This window comes from Cricetulus griseus, chromosome 2 (genome assembly GCF_003668045.3).
Source record: "Cricetulus griseus strain 17A/GY chromosome 2, alternate assembly CriGri-PICRH-1.0, whole genome shotgun sequence".
NCBI classification, from domain to species: Eukaryota; Metazoa; Chordata; class Mammalia; order Rodentia; family Cricetidae; genus Cricetulus; species Cricetulus griseus.
In genome coordinates this window covers 312,906,156-312,922,552 of record NC_048595.1, presented here as the reverse complement: position 1 = coordinate 312,922,552, position 16,397 = coordinate 312,906,156, and the positions used below count along the sequence as shown (strand labels likewise).

Below are 16,397 nucleotides of genomic sequence, written 5' to 3'. Positions count from 1 at the left end.
ACTCAGTCAGCTCACTTTCCGAACAATGACATGCCAGGGCTGCAGCAGGGCAGTGATCAAATTTCCTTAGGTGACATACAGGCGCAGAGATAGGCACTGTCAGGACCAGGTCTGGACTTCTGTCCAGTGCTCTTGCCTGCTAGAGAACAGTACCCAGGTTTTGAAGTGTTGACATGTCCCATGTTGGAGGCACATAGTACACGGCTGTGTATAGTCATCAGTGTCGGCTTTTATGTTAGACTACTTATGACCTGCACAGACCAGAAGCAGTGCATGGCTCTTCAGCCAGGTGGATTGTCTGCTGGGTCAAGTTCACCCTGGCAGCCGAAGGGAAAGAAGTTTGCCAGACTATAGTCTTCCAGGTGATACAGGACACTAAGAAATGCCCCAAACAAATGCCTGGGGTAGAGACTTTTGTAGAAAAGTGAGAGCTTTGCAGAGTGGGAGGGATCCCAATGGAGGAAGGAGCACCCCAGGGAGTACTGAAAATGCAGTGGAGGTCCACTCCCTGAGTAAAGACAACACTAAGCTAATTGTATTAGATATAAAATTCTGTGACTACCAGGAACACTTGTTTGCACATTACATCTTGGTTTTTAAATGAATTCTAACTGAAGTTAAGTGGCAGCAACAAAGGTTTGGTGGTGTAGTCTTGGCTCTACTTCAGTAGTTAAGTGACAGCTCTTAGTGTCCCTGTAGTGCTAGTTCAGCTCTGAAGACCTTGTTATTTGGAAGTTAATAAAGTATAGGAAGCTGGTGTGTTTCTTTTGCTCAAGAAGACAATATTGTCCCAGAGTTCCTTTTTTAGGAATCGGTTCTAAGTCTCCATCTGGGACTGACTGAATCAGAAACAACAGGTGACTCTCAGAGTTGGGCTCACTAGTTTGGATTTTATTAGTAACAACCTTTCTGTGTTTGCTGAAACTTGAGATTCAGTGACACAGATGGAACTGTTATCAATAGAAACAATTTCATTTTCACTATGTTGAAGGGGGAGCATTTTTCTTTCCTAAGTATCAGTGCCAAAATCTAAAGTTGTTTCTAAATCCAAGTTTCTCAGTGGAGCCATCGCTGACCTGAACTGGCTATGTGGACCGGGTGGGCCTTGAACTCAGAAACCATCTGCTTCTGGAGTGCTCTGCTACACCCAGCATCTGTTCTTGATACAGTTTCTGAGCAGATTGTGGGCACTGGGAGTCATATGAGCAGACACTGGCTACACAGCAGGCATTAAAAGAGCAGTGTTATGTAAAGCTCCAGCTTTATGGGGACCTCTCCATGACTCAGTTATTAAAACGAACTTGAAATTGCACTTGGTAGCACATACCTGTAATCAATCCCAGAATTCAGGCAGCTGAGGGCAAGAGGACCTCAGCCCTGAGTTTGAGGGCACCTTAGGTTGAATACTGAGTAAAACCTTGTCTGAGGAAAGAGAAATAAAATTCCCAAACAAAGCTAAAACCAACCAAGCAAGTTGGAAACATGAATTATGTGGTAGTTCAGAGATATGAGTTCTTGATCTTTTAACATGTCTCCTTTCTCACTTCTGCTGTGTCTGACACACATGCTGCTTTGTCATTAATACTGCATAAGGGAAGGATCCAAAGAGACTCGGGTGAGTTTGCTTGATAGTTCTGTCAAACTGTCAGTTAACTTTGACCTGGATCATTGTAGAAGGGAACACATGTTTTGGTTTCAGTAACTGAAAGCAGGTAACTGGAAGGATGTTTATTTTACCCGAGTCTCTTTGGTATAAGTTACACATTTATTTACATGCCTGATTTTTCTTAAGAATTTAAGGTAAATTTTGGAGTAGTTGAAAAAATGGGGCATGTACATTTGAAAACTCTGAGTTGGAAGCCATTGTACTCCTGCAGAAGTGGTGGGTGAGAATACCCAAGCCAAGTGTGGTGGGAGGCAGAGCCAGGCTAATCCATTTAGTGAATTGTATACTAGCCAGGGCTACACAGTGAGACCCTGTCTCCAACCAAAGAATACTTATCTTCCTGAGGTGTATTCTGCCTTTGTCCTTTTGTTTTTCATCTGGCTTTGTTATGTGATAATGATAAGTATTTCATGGCTCAGAATGAAAGCTGCAAAGGAGGCGTGGGCTGTGAAGGGGCCTCTGAGCCTGGGATTCTGAGGGTCCTTTCCTCCTCCTCAGGGATCACGAGTACTAGTTTTTGGATTATTTTTCCTTTAAAAAATACATACTCCTTTTTATTTTGTTTCTCAAAGTCGAGATTTTGCTTATATTGTTCGTTTTTTCACTCATGTCACAGCAGTTTGCATACCCCTGTATAGCATTTAAAGCTGCATATGAGTCAGTGTCCATACGTCATCATGTACATACATGGGCCTTCACCTACTGACAGATGTAAGAAGCCTCCATCTGGTCTTTAGCTACTATGACTAATATTTAGCCAGTGTACCCTTGGGCTGGATTCCTAGAAGTGAAACTGCAGCTCTCAGGATAAATGTAGATGTAATTTGGCCTCATATTGCAGTGGTTACAATTTCTATTCCTATTAACTTCGTCAGAGAGTCCTTGATTCCTTTGTAGCTTGTTGAGGCTGTGTCGGGCATGTGGTTGTTTCCGGCCAAGAGCTGGGAGGTGATTACTCTATCAGTATACTTTTAATTGGTTTTCTCTTGTGAATGGGATGAAATACCCTTTCATCTACATTTTGAATTATCTTCATAGTTTTACCCTTCTGGGGAAGTGGTTTTGATTTTTACTGTTGAGCAATTCCTCTGAGTGTTTCTGTTGAGTTGCAACACTTAAGGAAGTATCACCAGGAATGTCTGATTAAATGCAACAAACCCAGAAGGCCCTCTGGGTTTTTTTTTGTTTTTTTGTTTTTTTGTTTTTCTTTACTGTTTTGAAGTATTTTCTACTACTTTTTAACAATGGTCTATTATGGCATTTTCATACAGAAACTGCAATTTGCTGTGTTTTTGTCCTCCCCATGTCCTCTCCTGCTGGTCCTTCTCCATTTCCCAAATGTTGCTTTGCTTTCATGCCCTGTATCCTGTTCTCTCTTTCCCTCTTGACCCTTCCATGAGTTCTCTTCCCCATCTCCTGGTCCCTTTTCTAGTTTCATGAGCTGTACATGTGCATACACACACAGATGTCTATAAATTTAAATCTAGATTCTGTATATGAGAGAAACGTAAGGTATTTGTTGGTCTTGATTATTTTGATTAACATGTTGCTGCCCAGTTCTGTCTTATTTTCTTGCAGATGTTGTGATTTCATTTTTACTTATGGCTGACTATAACTCCATCACACTTTCCTTATCCTGTCATCTGTTGATGGGTGTGTAGGTTGGTTTTATAGCTGTCACTGTGACTAATACAGCAGTAAAAGAGAACATGCAAATTCATTCATGGCTGTTGACCCAGTCCCTGTGTGCATCTAGGAGTGGTGTGGCCGGCTCTTCTGGTCGTTCTGTGTTCAGTTCTTTTGAGGGACCTGTCCTTAGTGGCTGTGGGGGGTTGCATTTTTACCAGCAGCAAAGTGTGTGGGGGGAGGTGATCCACTTTGCATTTAGCATTTATTATCATTTGGTTTTTCTAATGGTGGTCATTGTGACTCAGGAGTAAGGGGACTCCCAAGCAGTTTTAATTTGCATTTCCCTGGTGGTAAAGGATGCTGAAGACGTCTTAAAATACTTCTTGACCATTTGTATTCCTGCTTTGAAGAAGGTCATTTGTTTATTGGGGCCCCGTTTATTGATTGGATTATTGGGGGGAGGTTATTATTATTAGGGCCCCATTTATTGATTCGATGATTTGCATTTCATTTTTGTTTTAATCCACTGTCTGATGTATGTAGCAAAAGTTTTCTGTGTGGAAAAGCCTTGTCCTCCTTCTGCTGGTTGTTTCTTTTACTGTGTAGAAATCTTTTATTTCATATAATCCCTGGCCAATTCTTGGTGTTATTTTCTGTTCTAATATCTTTTTCAGAGACACCTTGCCTGTGCCTGGATCTTGAAGTGTTTTACATGTGTTTCCCTCCATTTTCAAAGTTTCAGGTCTACATTAATGTCTTTGATCTAATTGAATCAAATCGTCCTCTGCATAAGAGGGCAAGGTGTGGAGGCCATTCAGTTTTCCAGAACATCAGCACTTGAGGAAACAGCTATCTTTTCCCAGATATGTGTCTTTTGTGAAGCACCATAGTTTTTGTTACTGTAGTCCTCTTCAATTTCATTCTTCAGTGTTTTCAGGTTTTCTTTATAGAGATCTTTCCCCTCATTGGTGAGGTCTATTCCTGGGTATTCTATGTTTTTGAAGGCATTGTGAATGAGATTTTTATTAAGATGATTTGCTTAGCAAGTTTGTTTCTGGTAGTAGAAAATCTACTGATTCTTTTATCTTGTTGCATTGCTGAAAGTGTTTATCAGGTCTAAGAAATTTTCTATGCAGCCCTGAGGCTCTTTTAAGTAGAGGATGGTGTCATTTACAGATAGGGTTACTTTTGAGCTCATCTTGTCATACTTTTTGTTCATCTTGTCTTGTTCTTCTAGTTAAGACCAAAATAATTGAATGTTGTTTTATAAACTTTTATTATTTGTGTGTGCGGGTGCATGCCATGGTGTACCTGTGGAGGTCAAAGGATAGCTTTGTGTGATGTTCGTTCTCTCCTTTTACCTCTGTGTGATTTTCAGGGATCAATCACAGGTTGCCAGTGCCTTTATCCACTGAGCCATCTCACCCACCTCCACTTTTAACCAAGTCAGGCTGCCTCTGCATAAATTAAGGTTTCCATTTGAGGTTATCATCAAGGGGAATTTGCTACTTTCTGTGGTTTTGTTGATGGTTTTTCTGGATCACTGTTCCACCTTTTAAATCAGTCCTAGGGCATTGCTGGTTTCCTTGTTGACCATGACTGACACATTCCTATGACCCTTTGTTTCTATTCCTCACTTGAGATCCGATGACTTTCCTGTGCTCTTGTGATAAAGACTGTCTTTGTCTTCTGTATTTCTATACACGGTGGTAGCTTGGTTGTCACAAATTGCTTCAGTTTGTACTGTCTTGAAATGTCCTTTTTTCTCCATCTGTTTTTAAAAGGTGGCTTTGCTATCTAAAGCTATCTTGATTGGCATTTGTTTACTTTCGGTAGGAAGTAACATGCCCGATGCTTTTGTGGTTATTTGGGTTGCTAGTGGAAGACCTGGTGTGCTTGCCTTCGTAGATGTGTTGGTGTTTTTTCCCTCAAAGCTTATTTTATTTTCAGATGCTGGAGACTGAACCAATGTTGTGCATATTAGGCAAGTGCCCTCCCTCTGAGCTGCACACTGGACCCCTTTTCTTTTTTAATACTGTTCTTTGCTTTGAACTTCAACACACCAACTGTGAGATGTCTGTGGGCACTCTTTTCTGGTGGTATCTGTTTGGAGTCTAAATGCCCCTTGTGTTTGGGCGCCCATTTCCTCCTCTAGATTTGGTAAAGTTTTTGGAATGATTTTGTGGAATGACCACTTACCCTTTAGATTTTGTTTTAATCCTCTCCTTGGTTCTTGGGTATGGTTTCTTGGATGATACCAGAGTTCTTGGAGGTTTATCCATGCTCACATTTTTTGTGTGTGTTGAGTGTACTATCTATCACCTTAAGCTTGTCCCTCTGCACCAATAATAGTTCTTCTGTCTTTATCTGTTGATGATGCTTCCTGCTGTGGTTTCTGTTTGGCTGATAGACTCTTATTTCCAGCAATTTTAAGTTGGTTCTCTTTCAGAATCTAGTTTCCTTGCTGATTTTTCCTCCTTGGTTTTGAGTTAATGGCCCCTTTTATCTACCTTACTTGCCTACCCAGACCATGAATTCATTTTCTTCTTATTATTATTTGAGTCCTATGTAGCCATTGATCCTTTTAAAGTAGGACCCTGAGCTCTTTTTAAAATATCTATCTTAGATTACATGTATGTATGTGTGTCTGCGGGAGGGCATGTGCACACATGTGCGGGTGCCCAGAGGCATCAGTTAGTCCTGGTGGTGGAGTACAGGCAGCTGTGATCCACCTGGATACATGCTGACAAAAGAACTCAGGTCTTTTTGAAGGGCTGTATGCACTCTTTTCTTTTTTTAGATTTATTTATTTATTTATTATGAATACAGTGTTCTTCCTGCATGTATCCATGCAAGCCAGAATGGGGCACCTGATCTCATTACAGATGGTTGTGAGCCACCATCTGGTTGCTGGGAATTGAACTCAGTACCTCATGGCAGGCAGTGCTCCTAACCTCTGAGCCATCTCTCCAGCCCTGGCTGTATGTACTCTTAACAACTGAGACATCTCTCCAGTCCCACCCTGAACTCCTCTTTTGGCATTTCATCTGTCTATCTTTGGTTTCAGTTCTGAGTTAAGAACTTGTAGAAGTGTTGTAGTGCCTTTCTTTCTTCCTCCCTTCCTTCCTTCCTTCCTTCCTTCCTTCCTTCCTTCCGTCCTTCCTTCCTTTCTCTCTCTCTCCCTCCCTTCTTTCTTTTTTCTTTCTCTCCCTCTCTTTCTCTGTGTGTATTTGTTGGGTTTTGAGTGCTTTTGGGAGTGGCTGTGTCCTCTATTTTTTATTTTTCTCCATTTTTATTTGTTTTGTGTGAACCCTTCCTGATGAGAGAGTTGTTTTTGCTTGGGTTTATATTTGGAACAATATGAAGTAACTATGGTTGGACAGCAATCCTGGTGTTGAGATGCAGTAAAAGTGCTGTAGACCTCACTGACATTTCCTATTCAGAGACCAAGACACTAGAGGATTTTGCTGAAGGTGCTGTCCTCTCACAAGAACCCTAGCTCCTTTCCTTTCCTTTCCTTTCCTTTCCTTTCCTTTCCTTTCCTTTCCTTTCCTTTCCTTCCCCCCCTTTCTTTTTTTCTGGGCGGCGGGGGGGGGTGTTTTGAGACAGGGTTTCTCTGTGTAGCTTTGGAGCCTATCCTGACACTTGCTCCAACACTTCGAGTTGGTCTCAAACTCACAGAGATCTGCCTGCCTTTGCCTCCCGAGTGCTGGGATTAAAGGTGTGCGCTACCACCCGGCTCCCAGCTCTTTTTCTTTTCTCTCCCTCTGTCTTATTTCTCCCCTAGGTGGCGGCTGGTGTCCTTGAGACTCCTGTGCCTCGCTTCCCTCTGTTACACCCATCCATCCATCTTCCTTCTCTTTCTTCTCCTTCCCATTTCCTTCCCTTTCTCTTCTTCTTCTCCTCTCCTTCCCTTCCTTTTTTCTACATTTCTCCTTCCCTAGCCCTTTCTCTTTTCCTTCTCTTCCCCCTTCTTGCCTCCTTCCCTTTTTCTCTCCTCTGTCTCTTCTCTTTCCCTTTCTCATTCATCTTTTTCTTTGATTTCTTCCCCTCCCCCATTATTCCTTTCCTAGCCCCTGGCCTCCCATTCTTCCCCTAACTCATTTTTGCTTTCTCTTTTCCTTCATTACCTTACAGGGTGTTCCTGTTTAACCCAGGCTAGTCTTGAACTCTGGATTTTTCTTGTCTTGGTTTTGAATTATTGTCATGTGCCACCACACCTGGCTGACCAAAAGACCCAGTGGTTTTTTGTTTTTGTTTTTGTTTTTTTTAAGCAGGGTATTGTTATTTAATCCCACTAACCTGGAATTCATGTAGACCAGGCTGGTCTTGTACTCATAGAGATCTGCCTGCCTTTGGCTTCACAATACTGGGACCAAAGGCTGGTCCACCATGGATGGTAAAACCCAGGTCTTAATTAAAATAGGTCATCTTCATATTTCGGGTCAAGGTTTCGGGAAACAACCCTCATGAGAATCAGCACTAGTCTGTAGAATCAGTGCTGCTGGAGTGCTAGGCTTGGGATGCAGTGATGTGAGGAAGGAAGACTGCTATATGAGATAATACTTAGACTGCCTATTTAATGAGGAGGACAATGATAGGCTGACCCTCGGGAAGAGGATCCAGCTAGAAGAAGCAAGGCAAAGGGGAGTAATGTGTAAGGACTTGGAGGGTGCTGGCTTTGTGGGTGGTGGTGTGGGTGGGTACAGAGATGATAGCTGTAATCTCTGGGTTTTAGGCAAAAGTTCAGCAACAGAAGTTGACAGTTTCAATTAAGATGCATATGTTCTCATTTTCTTACTTTTTTCTGGTGGCATCCCCCTTGGTATTCCCTTCTCACATTTTTGTAGGTAAACATGGCATGGGAGGAAACAGCCCTGCTTTCCCTCCCCAGCTGTTGAGCAGGCCTAAAGGCTTCACAGGTTTTCTTTTGTCCTTGCTATTTGCTGGCTGAGGGTGAGCAAGAGTCAGGCTCAGGCTCTGCAGGGCCTTGCTAAGCCTTCCTGCCCACTGTGCAGGTTCTCTTCTAAGAGAAGAGGATATGCCAAGGTGAGGGTGACTGTGAGAGTTGGCAAGGCTGCAGAAATTGCCAAGGGCTGGGCCACCATGGTTAGAAGCCTTATATATTTTATCTGAGGACTCTGAATCTAGTCTTAAAATTGCTAGGGAGCTTTTAAAAATCTGAAATGGGTAGGGGTAGAGGAAGGAAACCACAAGATCAACTTTGCATTTTCTGTCTCTCTCTTTTTTTTTTTTTCAAACATGGTATGTACTCACTCATTTTAGATTTTTAGACATAGAGCAAAGGATTACCAGTCAACTTTGCATTTTCAAAAGCTGACTTTGTGTTGAGGAAAATGGACTGGAGTTGTACATGAAGGGGCAGTAGATCCCTGTAGGAGCTGAATCACATGAGACTTTGTTAGAAACACGGATTTCCCTTTTCTCTTTTTAAAAATAATTTTTATTTTATGTGCATTGGTGTTTTGCCTGCATGTATGTCTATCTGTGAGAGTATCAGATCCTTGGAACTGGAGTTACAGACAGTTGTGAGCTGTCATGTGGGTGCTGGGAATTGAACCCAGGTCCTCTGGAAGAGTAGTCTATGCTCTTAACTGCTGAGTGCACACCTTTATTCCCAGCACTTGGGAAGCAGAGGTAGGCAGATCTCTGAATTTGAGGCCAGCCTAGTCTATAGAACTAGTTGCAGGACAGCCAGAGATACACAGAGAAACCCTGTCTCGAAACAAAACAAACAAAATATAGATTTTTCAGGCCCAACTCCAGAATTGCTGAATCAGTCTGGGTTTGGAGTGGAGTGGTGTAATACAAGTTCTAATAGGGCTTAATCATAAAAGCCCAGAATATAGGGGAAAATGCTGAGAGACAAGAGAGATGAAGGAGAAAAACCACAGCCACCTTACCTATTCAGCTTTCCATCCCAAAAGAGACCGAGCTCCTCTCTCTTCCCTCCTTATCACCTTCTCTCTCTGCCCAGCCATCTCACTTCCTGTCTGTATGGTTAAGTAATGACTAATTCCGCCCTGTGATTTCAGGCAAGCTTTTATTTAGAGCACAAACAAGATATCCCCACAGAGTAGTCTGTTTTATTTGATTGTTATATACATTGACAGTTGGAAGTGGAAACATTTTTTAATTTGTGATCTGCATTTCTCATCAGATATGTAGTTGATTTTATTTCACATGTTCATTATATTTGTGTTTGACATTCATAATTGAAGGAAATCAAATAGAAATTTGTGATTTAATAAGTGTTACAGGAAAGCCTAATATTCAAAGACTTGAAAGGCTAGGATAGTGTGTTAGTGTATTTGGAAAGGGAGTCTAGGGCCATGTAGAAAAATATCCCAAAGACCAGTAGTAGCAGTAGTGACAGAGAGTAAAGTGAGAAGGACACCATAGCCAATGTCCTAGATGTTGGCTGTGTAGGACATTGACTTCTAATGTATTCAAATCTGAAAGTAGGAAAACTTGCAGATGCAGTTTTAAAAAGGGAATCATCCCACCCATAGGAGGAAGAAAAAGCTATAGGTGGTCAGTGGCTGCTGAGAGAGGGAGAATCAGTTTCCTTCAGGGATGAGCTGCCACAGAGGTTGTCTGATCTTAGGTGGTCAGTCTTGGATACACACGAGCACATGAACTCAGTAGGATGTGTGTGTGTGTGTGTGTGTGTGTGTGTGTGTGTGTGTGTGTACAGAAACATAAACATGTACACATATGTGTGACAATAAAGAAGAGACCATGTATTTGGGAGGTAGAACATGAGAAAACTTGGAGGAAGGGGTAGGAGTGATATAGATAATTACTCATTTATGAAATTCTCAGAATAATAAAACATTACAAAAAATAAAAATGAGACCATGAAGCCAGGTATGGTGGTTTATGAATATAATGGCCAGCATTCAGGAGGCCGAGTCAATAGGACCATCAAGAGTTCAAAGCCAGCCTGGGATATAGAGTGAGACCCTGTGTCATAAAGGGTTGAGGGGTCTTAAAGATGTTGATTCAATCTGAGCAATTTAAGCATCCAGGACCACACAGCAGTAGGAGGGACCTGCTTCAGTCATTATAATCAGACTAGCAGCTGTCTTGTTTCTAACCCAAGTGTCATTTGTTTTTCTCTGAGGGTGTGAGGGCTGTGGATTTAAATATTACCTTTGTTGAAATGTTGATTACATTTGACAGTACTTTGTTTGCTCTGGTTCGCTGAGTGACCAAAGGTTCAGATAAAGCAAATATCCTGTAAATATTAAAACTGTCTTAATAGATAGCTTATATTTTCTTCAAATTTTATTCTAGGACCCATCTGTTACACAGGTGACAAGAAATGTGCCACCAGGACTTGATGAATATAATCCTTTCTCAGATTCTAGAACGGTAAGATTACTTTTTCTTGGACTTCTTTTAAGTGTTTAAATGGAAAGTAAATAGAGGATTATATCTTGATTGTGTTTCTTTTCAGCTGATGGGATAAGTGAATGTAAAACAAGCTGTGTGAATGCATGTGCTATTTAGAATTCAGCAAGTTAGGATTAGTTTTCTTTTATAAGAAGGACATTGGTGGTAATCGAAAATTAACATGATGGTTCTAGAGAAGTTCCTCAGGTTTCCCCTTCCATTCAGTAAAGTGCTAACCCGTGTTCTATGAACCTCCCTACAATGCTTGAGACATTGGGAAGTAGTGTGAACCTCTTGTGGTTGTGTTTGTGTGGTGATGTGGGGAGATGCTTTCTTCTTTTACTATTATTTTTTTGATTTTGTGTGTATTAGTGTTTTGCCATGAGAAGTTTTTGTTCCCCTGAAACTGGAGTTGTAGATAGTTGTGAGCTGCCATGTGGTGCTGGGAGTTCAGCCTGGGTCCTCTGGAAGAGTAGCCAGTGCTCTCAGTCACTGAGCCGTCTCTCCAGGCCTGGGAGACACTTTCTTTTGATAGGGGATTGTGTCTGGAATTTAACTGTAATATCTGTGAGCCCATCATTTGAGTCACAGTGTTTTGAGCAGGACTATAACAGTTTCCTTCTGGAAATCTATTTGCTCTAGGAAAGAATATTCTTCCGCTCAGAATTGTGTTGCTGAGCAGTGTTCTATCTACTACTCTGCATTCACATTAGATGGTATAAAGATTATCTTCTGCCGCCCATTAAAGTCATAACCAGTTACAGTTAAGGCTTTTTATTAAAGTCTTTCTGATAATTTTATTTGACCCGTATTTTAAAACTGTTGAAATCCCTCTCCCCAGCAAATAGTGTTGTCTTCTGAATTTCTGTTAGTATCTTGGGCCTTATTCTCACTAGATCCTAGCTGTGGATGCCTGTGACTCTGGAAACATCAGCCGCTCCATGAACACTTGATTTGCACTTGTAGATTTTAACCACCCTGGAACGATCCCAATCCCTAAGTAGTATAACCTCTTCTGCTGGATATTTTTCTTAGTGCAGAAAATTATTCTGAAAGATGATAAAGGTTTTCTTTGGGAATTTCTTCAGTGTCTATTTTATTGGTTTTGTACAAAGTTGTGATTAAAAAGAAAAATGTATTTGTTTCTTGTCCCCAGTTTCTGGGCACATAGATCCTAAAAGATGTGGGACTTCTAGATGTACTAACGAGGTGACTGGTGGCTTTGGTCCCTAAAGACGTCAGGATGGATGGGGTCACCAGAGAACCTTAGCTTGGCTAGATGGCAGACGTTTAAGTTTGCCTTCAGGAGAGGGTCAGAAGGTGTCACAGTTAGTGTCAGCTGTAAACTTGACATAAGTCACCTGGGAAGAGGGATTGCTTCTGCCAGACTGGCTTCTGGCATGACTATGGGGCATTTTCCTTATTGTTAATTGATATAGGAGGGCCTCGCCCACTGTGGGTGGCACCATTTCTAGTCAGTTGGACCTGGGATGTCTAAAAAAGGGTAGCCCAGCCTGGTGGTGCACACCTTTGAGTCCCAGCACTGGAAAGGCAGAGGCAGATAGATGATCTTCCTGAATTTAAGGCTCCCAAGGCTACATAATGGCACCGTGTCTCAAAATAAATAAACAAACAAAAGAAATGTGAACTTTAGAAGCAGGGTGGTAAACAATCTCCGAGGTCACTGCTCTACTTTCTTTTTCTTTTTTTTTTTTTTCAGATTTTTTTTTATTTGAATTAGAAACAAGATTGTTTTACATGACAATCCCAGTTCCCTTCTCCCTCCCATCCTCCCCTGCTACCCACCAACCCCCTATCCCATTTCCTTTCTGCTCCCCACTGCTTTAGTTTCTGCTCCAGGTTCCTGCCCTGCTCCTGATGGTGTACCAGGAATAAGTAAATAAGTGAGATGGAGTAAGCCCTTTATCCCCGGCTTGCTTTCTGCTCAGTGTTTCATTGTAGCAACAGAGAAGCAAACTACAACAGCGAGGAACTGGGTTGAGTTAATCACTGCAGTGGCCACTGCTTTACCCCATGCTTGTGCAATGGGTCTGTCCATCAAGGTTCCAGAAGGGTGGTCTGTCCAGAAAGAACGTGGGAGTATGGCCCACTTCACTTCTCCATATTCTGACCATGCAGCTCTTCTATTGGTTGGTCCTGAATTGTATCCTTTATAACAAACTAGTAATAGTAACTAAGTTTTTTTTTCAGTTCTGTGATTTTTCTTTCAGAAAATTATGAAATCCAAGGAAGGGAAGTAATGGAAATCCTAGGTAGTCAAAAGTACACTCTCAGCTTGGAACTTAGGAGTAATATCTGAAGTGGGGACAAATATGTATTGAACCCCTGACCTCTGAGATTCATGTTCATCCCTGGCAGGTGGGGTGGGGGTGGGAGGGGAGTAGTACCAGAATTGGACTGAATGGATTGTAGGCAGACATAGGGGAGATTCCTCACATAGTTGATCAGCAAAGGTTGCAAATAAAATGAACATTGTTGCCTGGGTGAGTAGCTCAGTGGTAGTACTAAACAATATGGGAGGCTCTGGGTTCCATTTTCAGTACCACAAAAAGAAAAGAAATAAAGAGCTTTAAAATTTCATTTTATGCTGGGCGTTGGTGCCGCACGTCTTTAATCCCAGCACTTGGGAGGCAGAGGCAGGGGGATCTCTGTGAGTTCGAGGCTAGCCTGGTCTCCACAGCGAGTGCCAGGATAGGCTCCAAAGCTACACTGAGAAACCCTGTCTCGGGAAAAAAAAAATTCATTTTATTATTAGGCAGTGGTGGCGCATACCTTTGATCCTAGCACTCAGCAGGCAGAGGCAATCAGATCTCTGTGAGTTCAAGGCCAGCCTGATCTATAGAGCTAGTTCTAGGACAGCCAAGGCTACACAAAGAAACTCTGTCTAAAAAAAAAAAAAAAAAAAAACTAAAACAAACAAACAAACAAAAAAACACTTCTCCCCAATTCCATCTTATTCCTGAGATTTCCCTTATCAGCCTTTGCTGAAGGTGTAGCATCTGCGTCCAAGGATACTGACAGGCTTATTGGAATGAATGTGATTGGTTGGATCGTGGAAAAGGCCAGTGGTTTCATGTGACACTGTAATTTACCTTATCATAATTAGTGCTGTGAGTGTGAGTAGTTCACTTTACTTGTGACCTGACTTCTGAGGAGGGGAGATGGCTGTAGAGGTCTTCACATTTGTCGATGAAGAATGGAAAATACCATCACTGCAGATAAAAAACTCTTTCTGTTTAGACAATTTTATTAGCAAGACACGTTTACCCTTTTCAAAGAAGTAGCTTTAGATTATCTATAATTTTTTATTATATTTCGTTGTGTGTGTTTTGGTGTGTGCTTGGCACAGCATGTATATGGCAGTCAGAGGAAAACTTGTAGGAATCAGATCCTGGGGATCAAACTTGAATCTTCAGGCTTAGCAGCAAGCACTTTTACCTACTGAGCCATCTTACCTGCCCTAGATTGTTCTTATTGGTAGTATACTCTATCAAGTGTATCAATGTCATGTTATCTGCTTTACCTTATCAAATTCTCACAGCATCTGAGATACAACTTCTAGTTTGAAAGTGGCAGTAACTCATCTGTTTTGTTTTTGTTTTTTTTTTTGTAAAGCTTTTGCCTTTCACCCTGTCTTAGTCAGGGTTTCTATTGCTGTGATAAAACACCATGACCAAATGTTCATTACTGAAGGAAGTCAGGACAGGAACTCAAGGTAGGAACCTGGAGGCAGGAGCTGAAGCAGAGGCCATGGAGGGGTCCTGCTCACAGGCTTCCTCCTCTTGGCTTTCTCAGCCTACTGTCTTAGAGAGCCCAGGACCACCATCTCAGGGATGGCATCACCCACAATGGGCTGGGCCCTCACCTGTCAGTCACTAATTAAGAAAATTCCCTACAGGATTGCCTACAGCCCAGTCTTCTGAAGGTATTTTCTTAATTGTAGCTCCTTTCTTTCAGATGACTTTAGCTTGTGGCAAGTTGATATGAAACTATCCAGCACACACCCTGTTCTCTTTAGAGATGGATGACTAAGGAATAGAAGTTCTGGCCTTTGGAAAATTTGTCACCTAAATGGGATTTTAAGAAATTCCATGTATGTACAAAGAAATATACAGGACAAATGAAACATAAAATTATAAATTATGGCCCTAGATGTTGAGACTCTACAGTCCCAGAAAGGCTATTTAATTTAAAAGAGGGTGTCTTTAAGTAGGGTGGTAGGCTATAATGAGAATGTATTTAAAATTAAGCAAGTCTGGATTTTCTGGTCAGATACTCTGCTTGAGAATCAGGAACATGATTATTATCAAAGAGCCTGGTGAAGCCTGTGCGGCATTTTTATGTTTTTAGATTTGTTTTTATGTATTTGGGTGTTTTGCCGGCATCCATGTCTTGTACCATGTGCATATAGTGCTGGTGAAGAGCAGAAGACGGTCTTAGATTCCCTGGGATGGGAGTGTATTGATAGTAGCCAGCTGTTCTATGGGTGCTGGAAACCAAACCCAGGTCCTGTGCAAGAGCAGCAAGTGCCCTTAACCACTGAGCTCTCCTAGCTCCTGAAATTACAACTTTTAAAAGTGATTCTGTAAAAATGTAAATACCCTTGACTAATTAAATTAAATGATGTGTTTGACTTGACTCCAAACACTGTTTTAGTTGATTGATTGTGTTTACATTTGTTTTAGAAAGATATTTGTGAACTGGAACTTTCTAGATTATTTCATAAGGATGTGATAAGTTATTTGAGGTCAAGTGGGCAGATTCTACAGCAGGGTGGCTGAGTGTATATCCTTGCTAAGATTTAGACACTTTGTGATGATCTTTTATTAAAAATAGGTTTCTCAGGGCTAGGGATCTGGTTCAGCCTTTAGGAATACTGGCTGCTCTTGTAGACGACTTGGGCTCACTTCCCAATACCTGCATGGTAGCTAACAACCATCTGTAACTCCAGTTCCCAGGGATCTGATGCCTCCTTCTGACTTCCATGGGCACCAGGCTCATGGTGTACATGTGCACGTGTGTCACACACACGAGTACACACACACACACACACACAAACACACACACACACCCCACTCATACACATAAACAATAAAAATAAATAATTCTTAAAAGATTTCAAGTAGGGCATGGTGGTGCACACCTTTAGTACTAACGCTCAGTTAGCAGAGGCAGGTGGATCTGTATGAGTTCAAGGCCAGCCTGTCTATATAGCGTGTTCAAACCAGTCCAGGGATACACAGTGAGGCCCTGTTCTGTGGAGCCCAGTTCCAATGGATACATCTACCTAAGGGTCAGGGAACATTTCAGAAGAGGGGTTGGAAAGGGAAGGGAGTATGATGTAATTATTTTATTATATCAAAAGAAGACTTCTTATATATAATTTTTTGTTGAAAGGAAACTTTAAGGAAGTTAAGGCTACAGAATTTAGAAAAGTTGAATATTTAAATTTACATATTGATTTACAGTTATAAGTTTAATAAGAGTTTTCACAAGATTCCTTATGTACACTGAGTACCTGCTGTCATAGAAAACTACTGAGCACTTTGAAATGGGCCTATTCTGACCTGAGATGTGCTATAAATACGGTCATCTTGAGTCATGAAGTTATCTATGTTGCTTGAGTATAAGATGCATTTTCTTAAGGAGATGATGTTGTATC

The 16,397-nt window shown here is 41.5% G+C and overlaps 1 protein-coding gene across 5 annotated transcripts in view; it reads left to right on the top strand.

The window, feature by feature from the left end:
- Nucleotides 1-16,397, top strand: part of Scamp1 (secretory carrier membrane protein 1) — a 79,307-nt gene that overhangs the window by 23,216 nt on the left and 39,694 nt on the right. For 4 of the 5 annotated variants that reach the window (XM_027401716.2, XM_027401715.2, XM_027401713.2 and 1 more), the window contains exon 2: nucleotides 10,616-10,693. The exons of the other annotated variant lie outside the window; for it this stretch is intronic. Coding sequence is in view for 2 of the 4 variants with exons in the window: in XM_027401715.2 (XP_027257516.1) it covers nucleotides 10,616-10,693 (78 nt within the window). In the remaining 2 variants the exon portion in view is untranslated. The remainder of the gene's footprint in view (nucleotides 1-10,615; nucleotides 10,694-16,397) is intronic. 5 annotated transcript variants of the gene reach the window in all.